This window comes from Phaeoacremonium minimum, assembly GCF_000392275.1.
Source record: "Phaeoacremonium minimum UCRPA7 unplaced genomic scaffold PA7_03_scaffold_544, whole genome shotgun sequence".
Taxonomy (NCBI): domain Eukaryota; kingdom Fungi; phylum Ascomycota; class Sordariomycetes; order Togniniales; family Togniniaceae; genus Phaeoacremonium; species Phaeoacremonium minimum.
In genome coordinates this window covers 7,001-21,864 of record NW_006921446.1, presented here as the reverse complement: position 1 = coordinate 21,864, position 14,864 = coordinate 7,001, and the positions used below count along the sequence as shown (strand labels likewise).

General features: G+C 48.5%; 3 protein-coding genes across 3 annotated transcripts; all 3 read right to left on the bottom strand.

The window, feature by feature from the left end:
- Positions 1-223: 223 nt before the first annotated feature.
- UCRPA7_7721 (hypothetical protein) lies at positions 224-861 on the bottom strand (the record flags this gene model as incomplete). Its single annotated transcript, XM_007920241.1, has 2 exons — positions 224-610; positions 688-861. 2 exons carry the CDS (start codon positions 859-861, stop codon positions 224-226), a joined length of 561 nt encoding a protein of 186 aa, XP_007918432.1.
- A 1,636-nt stretch (positions 862-2,497) lies between these two features.
- On the bottom strand, positions 2,498-3,241 carry UCRPA7_7720 (putative short chain dehydrogenase family protein; the record flags this gene model as incomplete). The annotated part of the gene is made up of 1 exon (XM_007920244.1): positions 2,498-3,241. The coding sequence occupies one exon, from the start codon at positions 3,239-3,241 to the stop codon at positions 2,498-2,500; it is 744 nt and encodes a 247-aa protein (XP_007918435.1).
- A 429-nt stretch (positions 3,242-3,670) lies between these two features.
- UCRPA7_7719 (putative dna replication complex gins protein sld5 protein) lies at positions 3,671-4,484 on the bottom strand (the record flags this gene model as incomplete). Its single annotated transcript, XM_007920240.1, has 3 exons — positions 3,671-4,030; positions 4,104-4,284; positions 4,360-4,484. 3 exons carry the CDS (start codon positions 4,482-4,484, stop codon positions 3,671-3,673), a joined length of 666 nt encoding a protein of 221 aa, XP_007918431.1.
- Between the last annotated feature and the right edge of the window lie 10,380 nt (positions 4,485-14,864).

The window sequence follows — 14,864 nt, the reverse complement described above, 5'->3', positions numbered from 1 at the left end:
AAAGTTCCAACCACTCCCAACTGGGGATATTCATATCTACATAGCTAACCCTAAGCTGACATTACCATACATTACCATAGAGTCGACAGAGCTCGACATCCAATATATTCGCATTCCAGCAAAAAATTAGACATCCAAGTCGTGCGATCTTTTGCTCCGCCCCAATTAACCTCCGTACATAGAATATCGCCCCTCAGCTAGCACACACAGTCCCGACTAGGGTCTAGAGAGCCATAAAGGCAGCGAGCAGGCCCAACAATCCAACGCCCGTGGTGCCAACGCGCAGGACCTCAGCAGCGTTCGTCGACGAAGCAGACGCGCCAGTCGCAGTTCCAGACGAGGTGCCGGTGCCAGAGGAGCCAGCGGTGCCAGAAGCAGCAGAGCCAGTGCCAGTCGCGGTAGCGGAAGCAGAGCCCGAGGCGCCGGAGCCGGAGCCGGAGCCGCCGGTGGTCTGGGGCGTGCCGACGGAGCTGGTGTAGTAGTACTTGCCGATGCAGCCCTGGACGCAGTTGGCGTAGTTGAGGTTGTCGGTCGCGGTGCCGTTGCCCTGGGGGCAGTCGGCGACGCACTCGTTGGTCGCGTTGACCTGAGAGTTGTTGGGGTTGGGGACCTATTGCGAAAAGGCTCGTGTTAGTGATATGTCTCTTCAGATACGCGGCTTAGTAGCCTTCGAGGGCTTCAACATACAGCAATGCAGTGAGCCGTGCAGTCTACGTCGCCATCATCGCACTTGTTGAGGCAGGCAATGATGGAGGCCTGGACGGGGTCGGTGGTGGCGCTCGGGCTCGAGGAGACAGTGGTGGACTGGGCGCTTGCGAAGGCCGCGAAGACGCCGGCGAAGAGGACAGCAGTGAAGCGCATCTTGGCTGGATTATTAAAGTAGGTAGGGTATTACTGTATTACACGAAGTAGACTGTAAAGAGACAGGGTCGTCTGAACGAGAGTGATGAACCGAATTAGCCGTGGAAGCAACGAGCGTGGGGTGACGTCGAGAAAGCTGGAGTAGCAACACAAGACAGCAGCAATGAGACAGAAAACACGGTCAAGAGAAGACGAAGCGCGGACACGGGAGAGCTGCCAGCTTTAAGAGAGGATTGCCATGCACACACAGCACGGACAGTACGGGCCAAAGGGGATGCTAGCCGAGCATAGCCAAGGGCATTAGAAGCCCCAGTCCAGGAAGGCTACACTACGCAGTACATCGTCAGGTTTCCTCCGCTGAGGGTCCATTTCAGACTCTTTTCACTTTTCTTTCCTTGCTTTTCCCAGCTGCCGCGTCCATGCGGACCAGCTTACCAGGGCATTTTGCTGGGATGATGGCCCAGTGAATGTCTTGGTGTGCCGGGTTTCACGTCAGGGGTGGCACCGCCCGCTAATTCCCTTTAAATTGCAGCGCGCTGAGCCTGGACGAGAATGCCCGATTTGGCTCGATCGCTGGACCTGGGCCAATCAGGCGCTCAGTGGGCGAGGCCCATCTCGTGTTCGATTTTCTCCGCATTACGCTAGGTAAGACCTTGACAGGATACCCAGCAGCAATCATGAAATCTTTTCAGACACCTCACCAGTACCGAATGTTGGCCCACTTGGGCATCAAAGAGGGATACCAGATGCTCAAGGCTGTTTTGGCGAGAAAGCCCATTGATGCTTCGACCTGGCTCTGTCCAAACTGTTCGTGCCTCCAAAGACTGGGAGAGGAATGTATAGGAGAGTCGTGGTCTAATATTAGGATTTCCAGGGTCGCGACCACCCCAAGCTAACGGGCAGGGGTCTCCGCTTACCGGCACCCAAGCGCTAAAGCGGCCGAGACATCAACGCTCCGTCGTTTATGAGTGGTCTGTCTCTGGCATGACGATCAAAAGCCACCCACCAAGCGGGACTGTGTTTTGACACCTTTCTTCCCCTTCTCCTTCTTCTTCTCTTCTGTACATATAAGTGTTCATCAGCCTTGTTCGCAGCATAAAAGCCAAAGTTACCATGACCGGTGGCGTCGACCGAACATGGAGAGCTTCCTCTTTAGAACTAAATGCCATTGTAAATTTCTCCGATGGGGACACCCTTCTGGACATTTCTAGGCGGCTAGCCGCGCCGCCAACGTTGCCCCTCTGGCGTGCTGTCGTACACCCCCCTCCAGAGGCAAAATGGTGGAGATGCTGCAGCAATACGAGTTGAGCTTGTCAAGAAAACTTGTTCTTCGTTACGTGTCCACGATCACACAGCGACGGGCAGAAGTGGCAAAATGTCCAATCCACTGTCGGCGTATCTTTAGCCTGTCCAGCGCAAACGCACAGTTCCCGAATACTTCTTTTCACCGTGGATGCTGTGCCGTAGCGCGATTGTGCGGCACTCGATTTAAGTGCTGACAGCATAGGCCAAGCTTTCGCTCCTTCAGGTCTTCACCGGCGTCGATGTACATGAAGAAGGCCATGATATTTCATAAATTTTAGATAATTTCCTTTAGTTTCACTGTTATTTCTACGCATAACGTGTCTGACGGCTTTCACCAGGCCACAGGGCCATGTCTGTTCGAGAACGTGCCCGTCTCACCACCCGGGCCCAAGGTTGCAAGTCTGCAAGCGTTGAGAGCGCCGTTCTCGGGAGTGTCAAAGCCCTTGAAACCATTCAAATTCGTGCCACAGTATCCCGGGTCATGGATGTTGATCTTCCAAGTCGGATCGTCTTCGAAGTCAACTATGTAGGAAGCAGCGAGCATGTTGAACGCCGCCTTGCTGCTTCTGTAGATCCGCCAATCCACCTTGTGATATTGATCGTTCCGGTTCAGCTTGTCACCCATGCTGGCAAGGGAGGTACTGACGAAGACGATTCGCTTGCAGGGCACCGTTGATTTCCGTAGTAAGGGTATGAAGGCATCCGTGACTTTGTTGGTGCTGATGACATTCGTCTCCATGTCCTGACGCCAGGCCTCGCGAGTTGGGGTGTCACCCTCAGTCGAGATACCAGCGTTGTTGATGAGGACGTCCAGCCGTCCATGTATCTCATCAACGGCCGCGGCCCCCTGTGCAATGGCCTCGTCCGAGGTAATATCCATGACAAGTGGCTCCACGGAGCAGCCCAGGCTTTGAAGATTTTTGACGGCCTCCTCAATTGCCTCCTTTCTTCGTCCCGCCATGATGATATGATAATTGGCATGATCCTTGCCTAACTTCTTCGCAATCTCGAAGCCTATGCCCTGGTTGGCACCAGTTATCAAGACGATAGTCGATTTTTCTGTGGTAGCGGCCATCGTTGGTTCGATATGTGATCAACTTTCGTGTAAAGGAGGAGAAGTGATGGGGAAATAAGCTTGGGCTGGTGCCATCTCTCCTGCATTTCTCCTGAGACGTCCTCTCCTTTATAGCGCTAATGTACTGGTCATAAAGACTCGATACGCCCGCAAACTCCGTCAGTTCTCAGCCCGGTAGCTGGAGACAACGGAGATGAAGAGGCATCGTGAACTCTCCAGATATGGTAGGCAACGATGCCCGAATCTGATTGGCCAGACATTAATTCCCCAATTGGGAAAGGTCGGGTCCGCTTGCCTGTGTCATGACTTGAACTCGCGAAATTCGAGTCAAAAAGAGCACGTCGAGACAACATCATGACAATTCAAGGTTTGTCTCTATGCTTGAGTTGAAAATAGCGTGAATGGCGTCGGGGTTCGTGCGTTAGGACCTCATACTAATTCCGCATGGCCGGCGTCTACAAGAGGCTTCGCGTCCGACCATCGCAGAATCAAAATATCGCCGTTCTGCCCGTCTACTCCTCCGTCTGCGTCTGTGCCGCGGCCCTCGACCAGCGAGTCTCTTATCAGTCGTATGAACACGGCGGAGTCGAGGTCCGGGGCGTCGATCATGCTGATGTTGCCCGCCGTGTCGTTGAGGTTCTGCAGATTTGGCGGGAAAGACGATAGGAATGACGAGAGGTAATGGTTATGCAGCATCGCCTGATGCCTCGTAGCGTACGCCAGCTCGGTTTCCGATAGTCGCGACCGCAGCAGAGGTGATGAGAGGTAGTGTAGCGTGTGCTTGTCGATCTGTATCCACACCAGTCAGTCAAGCTGTGCCCCGTGGACGTTTGGTCTCCAACTGAGAGGCTTCTTCTCGAACCTTGGCAATTCTCGCGCGCAGGTAGCTCCGCACCAGGTACTTGTATCTCTCCAGCTCGGTCTGGATCACAATCAAGGCGAAGTTTGTCTTGGGGTCCATGTCACCCGTCATCTCCTCGACCTTCTCGATCTGCGTCTTTATGCGCTCGTTGATGCGCTCGAACAAGCCGTCCACAGGCCACCTTGAGAGGAAGTACAATTAGCAGCTATCCCTAGTATTATCGCAGGATTCGTCTCCAAAGAAGATGTGTGCTTACTCTAGAAGCTCAGGGGCAGATCTCTCCGCAACCCATGCACGCGTCAGCGCCTGCAAGTCGCGTGTTTCGGAGGGGATTGTGTGGGTGGTAGGGTCGACCTCCCTCAGGATATCGTCGATATCCATATTGATACCTCAATGGCCTTTCCTTCTGGCCAGATGCGCTATCAAGGTCACTGTCTCTCCCCTATGTTGCAAAGTAAGCTTTGGGAAGGATGCAAAACTGCCAGACGCGTTAATAACCCCGCCAATTTGGTGTTTTCCACATAGCGGGGCACATTTGCTCGGCGCGGCAGCACCCGCGGTGCAACGTCACTGGTCCGGTCAACCAGCTCTAGGTATAAGAACCTAGGTATTGATGGCTCTTTAAACATACTACAACCAGCTATCCCTATACTATCAAAACTATTAAATCCTTGCCGGTCGATCTATGTTCTACTCGTCCACCAGGGAAATAATTGTGACTTCAGCAAGGGCCCTTCTCGGTCAAGATTACTGCCTTTATAGAATCTAGTAGATCTTGAGAGTTACATAGAATCTTCGTAGCCTTAACAAGTGCAATGACCGTCGTCATTAGTACGGATTTAATGTTTATTACCCTGGCGGAGGAGTACCATCACTGATAGCTAGGTGATTACCCTTCCTGAGGAGATTAGTATAGGCTCTTTAGCCTAGGTCCACCGAATGAATATTCTCGAGATCATCCTTCTCTGCCAAAGAAAGGTTGAATCTTTTCCAGGCTTTAGAGACACTACTGGCTTGGGGTGAGGTGTCCAATTTGTTTAAATCTCGCTCAAATCTGGGGACATCCTCGAAACACCTCACTGTTCTTTCTTTCAATTTTAAGAAGAGCTCGGGTCGCGATGAGAGTTGCTCCAGAGCGGTCTCTAAGTCGTGTATAGCACCGGCAATATCTCGTAGCCTCTGTGGTCCATCTCGAATTGCTGAGATAATATGACATTTATCCACTTGGCCAATTCTAATGTCTTTTTCTTCGTGATAAACTGTCAGAGGCCTGGACAAGGACATTGGTACTTCAACCCTGAATGTAAAAGCTAGTTGCCAAATATCTGTCTTGCGGTCAACTTGGAATGAAGTGGCGAGGGAGATTTAGGAAGGCAACAGATAGGATCGTCTCGCGAGAAGAGCATCGTATTAATGGTACTATTTATATCATGTGTCACTTGATCTGGTTGACCAGGTATCTCGCCATCTCAACCTGTCAAATCAGGTCATGTTATTTTTGATGTGTTTGGGTCAATAAGGACAGTATGGCTCTGACCAGGACTGTACTGAATTGAAATAGTCTTCTTGCTCGGACAGTAGACGAAGACATAAGACTATCCCTGTTGGTGCTTCCTTGAGTACAAGTGATCAATACCCATCAACCCTGTCTTTTGTCCATACTAGAAGATAGATACCAAATGTAGTCTTCTTATGTGCTTTATAGTCTGGATAGCTCTATGAGTGACTGGTGGTAATAATTGTAAACTGAATTTGAGACGGTTTAGAGGTTTGTCTGTTGCCTGCTCGATCTTTGCCTGCCTTATCGAGAAATTGATTTGCAGTGTTGGTATCCGCCCGTTTCATGTCACCACTACTCTGTAGGAAATCGGGAGGCGAAGCAATAGTTTACATGTATACCTATAGCTCAGGGTTGAATGACTAGTTGGCCCCTTTTCTTCCCACCTTACATAGTGATCTTTAATTATCAATACTTTACAGGTGGGTGGGTTGCTCCGCTCTTGGTGGTGGAAAGGGTTCTGTGCGTCGGCGTTGCTATTATCAGGCAACGCCGCCGCCTAGCACATTTGACGTGATCTGCGTCATCGCCGAATTGACACCAACGTGCTTAGAGGTGTAGAAGCAAAGATAGTACAGGAAGAGCATGCACTTGCTTCCTTCGGGCTTTCCAAAATAGCAGAAGATTTCTCAAGGTCTAGAGGGTAATTTCCTTGAATGATCGGCAAGACAGAGTTTCTTAGTGGTTAAATCTCGCATTGTGGGGGAGATGTTAGCAATCCTATGGTCGGTACGGCTATTTCCCTCTTATCGATGCGTCGTGATTAAAGGTCTCGATGACGAAAGTGAATAGCATAAAGAAGTTTCCAGACCAATACTCATATTGAAGACTTTGTATCAATTCATATATGGTTCTTGAAACAACTGTATTGGTTACTCAGTAGAAACCCAAAACGAATCACCGGTTATTAAACATCTACCGGTATCACTCTGGTCAATCCGTCCGATATTTGGAAAAACCATCACACATTTTTGCAGCATTTGGCGAATCATTTGGTTCATGACGTACCTACGCCTTGGGATCGGTCAATAGAGACAAATCTGGTTTTGACAATGGGCATCGCACCTTCCTCCTCGTTATTCGGAAGCCGCCCAGACACTCCACTCACGACTTTATTCATCGAATGGGTAGTGCTAGGACCTCCAATCATAGTCTTGTTCTACATCATTTTGAATGAGATTATACGCTATCAGTCTCGTATTGCACACTTGCCAGGCCCGCGTGGTTATCCTCTCCTCGGAAGTCTTCCATCTCTTCATGGAAAGCATGGCGCACAGGAGTATAGAAAATGGGCTGCTGAGTATGGTGATGTATTCCAATTACAGCTGGGCAATAAGACGGCAGTGGTAGTAAATAGCGTCTCTGCGGCGAGAGAGCTCTTTGGTCAGAGGGAGGCAACTAATGGCAGGCCAATTTTTTATGTCCTACATAAGAAAGTCCAGAGAGGAGGGCCAGTGACAAGTATTGGAACAAGCCTTTGGGACGACAGCTGTAAGAGACGGAGGAAGCTAGCAGCGGGTGCTTTAAATAAAGCTAATGTTGTCTCTTACTTTCCCGTCAGTTGACTCCCTTTGTGGCTCTGGGACTGGAACATGCTGCTAACAGTGATAGATTATAAACCTGGAATCACGCGCCTTTCTCCTGGACATCTTAAGGTCTGGTAACGATGGTGAAATGCCGATAGACGTGCATGATATCTCTAAGAAGTTCGGGATGAATTTGAGTTTGACTCTGAGCTATGGGACCCGGTATTTGATCCCCTGCTATTAGCGGAACGTCTGAATACACCGTTTTCTGCATTCGATACTGCCAAAAGCTAATCAACTATATATAGCATTGATGACGTTCGAGACTTGCATCGAGACATGCTTCTTTCGGAGATCATTTATATCGAGGAACAGATTTCGAAGCTAAGTACAGTTTCTAGTAATTATATGAATTATATCCCTCTCATTCGGCCAATCTATACAGTAGGGGGTTGGCTTGGCCTTCTGAACAGCCGCGAAATGGCAGATATCGGCAGGAGAAGGTACTCATATCATAATCTGCTACAAAAAAAGTTGAAGCAAGAGATAAGTCTTGGTATAGATAACCCATGGTATTCTATACCCGCTTCGCTCACCGGAAGGCTGCTAATCTAATTTATCTATAAAGTATCCAAGGAAACGTTATCAAAGATCCAGAGAGCAAAGGGCTCACAGAAGGAGAGATCCTCAGTGTGAGCCTGAGCATGATGGCTGGTCAGGACACTACGAAGCGCTCGCTTATGTGGGCCATAGTTCTCCTAGCATACCGCCAGGATATCCAAGAAAAGGCATACCAGTCAATTATAGATACTGACGCCACCCTTATTGAGTCTCCCGACATAGCCCACTCCAAGGTAGCCTATATTGAGGCTTTGACCAAGGAGGTCGGCCGATACTTTGTCGCGCATCGACTTGCACTACCAAAGGCAGCCCACTTAGATGTGTCATGGAGGGGAGCAACCATACCGCCGAATACTTGGATGTTTTTGAACTCATGGGTTTGCAACAGAGGTTTGTGCCGTTCTCAATAGCTTTTGATTATGAAAGAGGCGAAAGACGGGACACCATGTTTGCGAAATTCGGTCCAGAAGGAGTATCGGCCTATGATGGACAGATGCTGACTATATCTCATTCAGATCCAAACGTCTTCCCGAATCCCAATGTTTTCGCTCCCGAGCGCTGGCTTGACGACGAGAACGCAGCTCATCGGCACCAATTCGTATTCGGTATAGGTGGGCGTATGTGTGTAGCTAGCCATCTAGCAACAAAGGCGCTATATAGCGTTCTGTTACACTTGATTGCACACTTCCAAGTTATCCCCGTTGAAGAAAAGCCAACCCTTGAGGCTATCGATCCCCTCAGAGGTCTACTAGCTCTAGAGAAGCCCCAGGCTCAACCGAAAATCCGGACTGTTCGATTCGTGCCACGAAGTGTAGTGGCTACGAAAGCGATGATATCACAAGTATCTTAGCATTAGGCGCACTATGTATGATTTAAGTTTCAACAAGTGAGATTTACGACGCATAGGACAACATAAATGTTGTTGTTTAAAAACACACGGCGGAAACAATGGTCTTCAGGTCTGTCAGGGGATGATGGAGCAACATTCTACAAGTACAGTCGCGGTGTCAAGTTATTGCCTCTAGATTTAGTTTATCGTTGAAAAAAAGCGAATTACAAGTCCGCTACTATCTCGTTCACCACTTTGAGATTTGAGTAGGAAATCTGGATAAAATTGTTGCCTGTACGTCTATATGCCGCGCTTAGACGAGCTTCCCTGGATCCAATTAAGATCTCCGCTACAAAAAAGGTTGTAACTTCATTGAGTCCTCAAATAAAAGAATTAGGCAATGAGTATAGGCTTCGCTGTGACCATATTCTGAATTTCACCGATGTAGGGCCTGAACTTTTCAACGCGGCTCAAGACCCAGCAAGTTTCAATGGGACTTAAGCCTCTATCTTGGATCTGCAGCTGCTGGTACCACCCTTGTACAAGTTGGTAATTGGTCCAAGATCAATTGAGCCCTTTTCACCTCCCCCTGTCCGGCACCTTCGTCAGTGAATACATGTTGTATGAATTCAGTCAAACTATGCAACTCAAAGGTCTTCAGTTGGGTATGAACACCAATTTTGAGGAAGGCCTCTGCGATGTTCAAGAACATGGTCCTATCATTTGCCCCAAATACTCTATCATGCTTTTCTCTTAAACCCAAAATCTCGTCGTGCAGAGTGAGGATGTCATCTATCCACAACGACCAAAAGTAATCGTTCTGGCTGTCGGATTTAACTAGTTCAGCCCCGTCGCAGTTAGAAAGAAGGAGAAGTTGGACCATTTCCATAGAATGGTATATACCATTCAAAGGCTGATCCCTGAACTTCATACTGAGGAATTGCTTTCTAAGAGCATGGAAAAGGACTGGATGGCATCCACATGAGCGATGGCCTTTCTCCGGCATACCTTGCATCTGAAGACGATTTTGAACAAAGTTTGTAGCAGAAGCTTCAACGGCGAGTAGTAGAGCAACTGGTAAGCATTTTTTAGTTTCTGCATGAAGTACAGCCGAAGAAAGTCGTTTCAGGGTAGCAGAGCGAGTTTCTGTTCCTGAAAGATCTTTGAGAAACGGATCAAGATGAAGAAAGCAATTGTTGCTGTCACCGGGTCTCCGTCTGTCAGCTTGAGCTCCCCACCAAAGCCCTTCTTCGAAGTGGTCCATCGCTTGTATGTCATTATTCATGTCCAGCATTTGTTTAGCCATGTGAACTCCGTATAAAGATAACGCTGTGGCCGCATTGAAACAGTCACTTCCAGTCTGCAGGCAATCAAGCTCCCAGACATGATCATTGCTGAGAAATTCAACCACGGTGCGATGCATAAAGACAACCTGGGCACTGGCTACTTCATCCTCTGGGCGATCCTGGCTTGCAGGCATGCGACGTCCTGCAGCGAATTCAAGTAATCCGCCGCAACGACTCCTCAATCGGCCTTCAAGTTCTTCGCACAGGTCCACTTTAACCTCATTCGTGAACTTCTGGAATGTCACAGGATCACTTTGATAATTCTCAATCAATGCTAAGCCGAGTGCAAACAAGTTTCTCTGCACAAACGGTGACCAGGTAGTCTGGCAAGTATGACAGATCTTGAACAATTGTGCACCCTGCTGCCGATGTCTTTTGGAGATCTTCCCGAGCATATGCATGAACATGTCCTCTAATTCTGGAGGCAATTCGTCCACTCGTCGACGAATTTCAGGCAGCCGATCATGATCAGCGAACCCGTTAAGAATAGAGCGGCAAGCAAGGATGACCCAGAGAAATACACCGCATGACTTCTCTACAATTTCCTCTAAGAGCGAACGACACTCATCTGGGTATCTTCTCATATGTTTCATCATTGATGGATGGCCTCCAATAATGTCTTCGGTATACGACTGAATATCGGTACGAGTGAGATCTTGTAGTTGCAGGCGTGGTAGAGACCCGAAAGCCGCAACACATATAGGAATTGGCCTACTGGAAATGACTGCTTTGATGTTCTGGTTTTGTACCAAACTTTTGACAAATGCAATACCTTCCTCGTAGTTGCCTTCGAATTCATCAAGGCCATCAATAAAGAAGCAGGTACGTCCTAATGTCGAAATGTGATTTCCAACCATTTCGAAGGCAAATTTTACTTCGGCTGCAGAAGGCAGGCCAATAGAGTCTTGTGCGGTATCGATTGTCTTTTCATAACTGGCTGACTCCGATTTCAAGACTTCCTTCCACATATTTGGTAATGTAGTCTGGATGAGGGGCCGATTTTCTTTCAATATTTGGTATAGTAGCGTCCTTGCCATTCCTTCCTGCGTTTTTTGCTCGTCTGAGCCAAGATTCGAAAAGAAGAAATTAAAAGTGAAGGAGGCCATTCCTTCAGCCCACTCGGAAAGATTCTGTTTTGTGGACTGGTGGAGGAGGATATATTTCATAAGAGTAGATTTGCCGCTTCCCGCCTTGCCAGAAACCCAATATATGCCAGAACCATTGCGAAGCCATTGAGAGAAGTTGCTCCAGGAGCCAGGGCCGTCTGGAGTGTCCCATATCCATTTGAGGGTATTCTCGTGACGTGAAGTGATATCTTCTCTTCTTTCGTTTATCTTTCTGAACCAAAGGCTGTTCAGAATACGATCTTGGCGTATTGTTTCAATGGCTTGTCTTGATGACTCAGCGGCAGAATGATGGTGACCAACCGATGCCTCAAAAATGATCTTCAGGCGGTCAATGTCTTTTTTTATGATTCCAAGGTCCTCAGCAATTCTAACATCGGTCGCATGGGGACTCTTGCTGATAGGAGGAACAACATTGTTCAGATTCCACGTGAGTCGAGCTAATGTCTGAACAAGGTCCTCGAATTGTTGTTTGTCCGAAATCATCCATGGACTCTGCTGACTACTTGGCTTGAACCCCTCCTGTGCTCCATTGCGGTGTTGGAGAGACCTGAAATCCTTGACGAATTTGTCCGTTCGGGTCTGGCTGAGCCGCATGTAGCTCGGTGCTAAGTCAGAGAGCTGGCTAAGTGTAACTCCCTGCGAGGGTAATGCCGTTGTGAAAAGTTCCTCAGGTAAGCCCGCCGCTATCATGTTTGCGGGAACAGATGCAACATGAGGCTCACTCTCTTGATGCGGTACTTGTAAATTGTTTGTGTTAGATATAGTTGAGCTAATCGTAGCTAGTATGCGAATGATGAGGATTTGATTATTGGAGTCGTCGAGCCGTCTGTCATAATTAGTGCTAAGAAGTTCAACCCGCTCAGCCCACTGAAGAAGGGCAATCCTCTCGAGGTCAAGCATAGTATCCAGTATCTCATACTGCCGGCCTAATCGCCGGCTTTCCTTCACAAATCCGAAAAGATCAATGGTGTGCTTGAATGTGCCAATAAGCTTAGGAAGACTGATAGTGCCAATATCGAAGTCTGGAATCTCAGATTTCTGGATATCAGCATGAGGGCTATTAACCAACTTGTCATCTGCAGTAGCTGAAGGTTGCTTCATTTCATTCAATGATTCAAATTTCGTTGAACGCTCCTGACTCTTGAGCATATCTCTAATCCATCGACGTAGTTCACCACATACAGCCTCAAAACTTGGGTCCTTTTCGTTAATCATCTTTGTCATATCCTTATGATTCTTCCGGATTCCAATTGGAATATAGCCCGGGAGAACAGCTGAACCGTGAGGCACGACCTATACCACGGCGTCAGTTAGAGTCGGAGAGCAATCGGATGGACAAAACAGACTAAGCCGACTCCCGGCATAGGGAGTTCCTCATAAAAGCAGCTGATTTCGATTGGCTTCAGTCCGATCTTATTACGAGCCATGACCATTGTATGGAAACTATCCTGTATTCGCGCAAGGACCTCAGAATCACGCTTAAGTACCTTTAGGATGCCGGGGTTTGTTCGCTTCACAAGGCCCAAAGATTTACAAAAGAGTTCGGCCCATCTAGCCAGTCCAGCTCCATGATGAGGGGTGCCAAGAAAGAGGATGGCAGAAGTCGACTGAAATATACTCTGCAAGTGTCTTTCTGATCGTTGTCTTGACGTGACCAAGGCCTGAATAGCGCGAAACTCCATTAGTGTAGCTCTAAATGAATTGTGGCTGGAGTCATACATCCTCGCAGACTAGCCCTCCTAGGCTATGGCAGACAAAGATGATGGGTCGTTCAGCCTATTAGTATCAGCATGTATCTCCTTCCACCATTGACACGTCCTACCGTGACGTCGTCATCTCGGTGCCTCGCGAGAGATGTAAGCAAATTCCAGGCGTGATTGGCGATCCGATTCTCTGACACTACCCCGCGCCAATCGGCTACATATGCATCGTACCCGAATGTTAACACTCTTGCGTTCGGGATCTTGGATGGAAGAAGAGATTTTGGCCATGGCTCGGATGCGCCGTCGGCAGTCCATGTTCGTTCGCGGTCACCTGTTAGTCCATGTACGAAAACGATGCTGGAGGATGAATCATTAGCTATGTTCCCATTTTCTTGAAAAAAATACACATACTCCACAATATAGTCTTGCACCTCATGCAGGACCTTGATACCGGAAGGGAAGGCTTTTGTTGAAGTACCAGGTGCCTCTATCGAGTCTGCCGACTGCTCATCGCGGTCGCCAGTTGCGAGTTTCTGCTTAAGCTGGAAGAAAAGCTTGCCCATTCTGGCCAGCATCAGAAAGTATCGCTGGCCGGTGTCGATTACGACGTATCTCAGACCCTAGGGCACGATATGCGTAGGCAGCGGTGCAGGTTCCATAACTGAGGAGTAGGCAGCGATCAGAAATTCCTCACGAATAGAACCGTCAGCTCGGGCGAAAGCTGGCACCCAACCAATGAAAATTTGCCACCAAATTCCAGCGTGTCTCCAACGATGAACTAGACAGTGACAACGACATCATGGAGGCACGATTTACTGCTGACAGTTTTCTACGCAATCTCCATTTCATGTCTTTCTTTACTCTCTCACTCGCCCGCCACAACCTCGTCCAGAAGGGACTGCTGGTGTTACAACTGCAGTTTCGAGCCGAAGGTACCGTCGTTGGGCGGTATCCTGGTTAAGTAAAAAAAAACCCCAAATGATAGTATGGCTAGTGTCTCACTTTTTGAACAGGACCCCAATTTGTCGCTATACTAGGGTCAGCAGCAACCAGTAAGTTTCGAGGATCCTGTTTTAAAGGCTGTCATGCTAATATTCGATATTCCTCTATCAAATCAGCCGATCTCTCCACCAGTACCAGCAAATGAACTATCGTCTGAATATAATGTAGAACCTCTAATAGGGACCATAGCACTTTAAATTTGATTTTCCTTGCCAAAATCTAACTATATAAGCTAGGTTTACCCTAAAAATGTAGAAGACATATCCTTGAGGTTGGAAATGGCCTTTCTTATATTGTCTAGAACATTCTTCTTTTTCGAGTAGGATTCTCTCATTCAGCCCGTAAGAAGCTTCTAAATGCGTTTGCGCGCGTGTACGCTGGACACTGATCGTTGTCCGTTTTATTTGGGTGGGGAGGCGGAGTCAAGCTAAAACCTATGCATCCACCAATTCTAAGGAGACTTGCATCTAAACTGTAACAAATCAAAGGAACTCATCCGAGTCATTGAGCCTTGAGTCTCCTAGCAAAGGAATGCTTCCGGTGACGCCGCTTGAGAAGACATTGTTCTTTGAGGAGCGCAACGCACACGAGCCCGAATCCATTATCTTCCTCCACGGCGGAGGTGGTAGTCACATAGAATGGAAAGCTGTCGCCGCACAAGAAACTCTCGCATCCCACCATCTCATACTGGTAGATCTACCGGGTCACTCTGAGTCCCGCAACATCGGCCCCTTCTCACTTGAAAAGGCGGCTGATGAGGTGCACACGGTCATTCAGAATCACGCCCACGGCGGAAAAGCCCATGTCGTCGGCTTCTCGCTCGGCGGATTTGTGGCCCTGAGCCTCACTGTCCGATATTCAAGCGTTGTGCGATCGACGTTTGTTACAGGCTCTTACCCCTATAAGGGGCTATTCAAATGGGCCATTGCACGACCGGCAGTGATGCGTGTTATCAACAGCTTCGAGAGCATTCCAGGACTGACAGGCCTAGGGCTCCGTATGCAGGGAATCGACGGTGAGGAGTGGCTCGTAGAGACCAAAAAGAACAA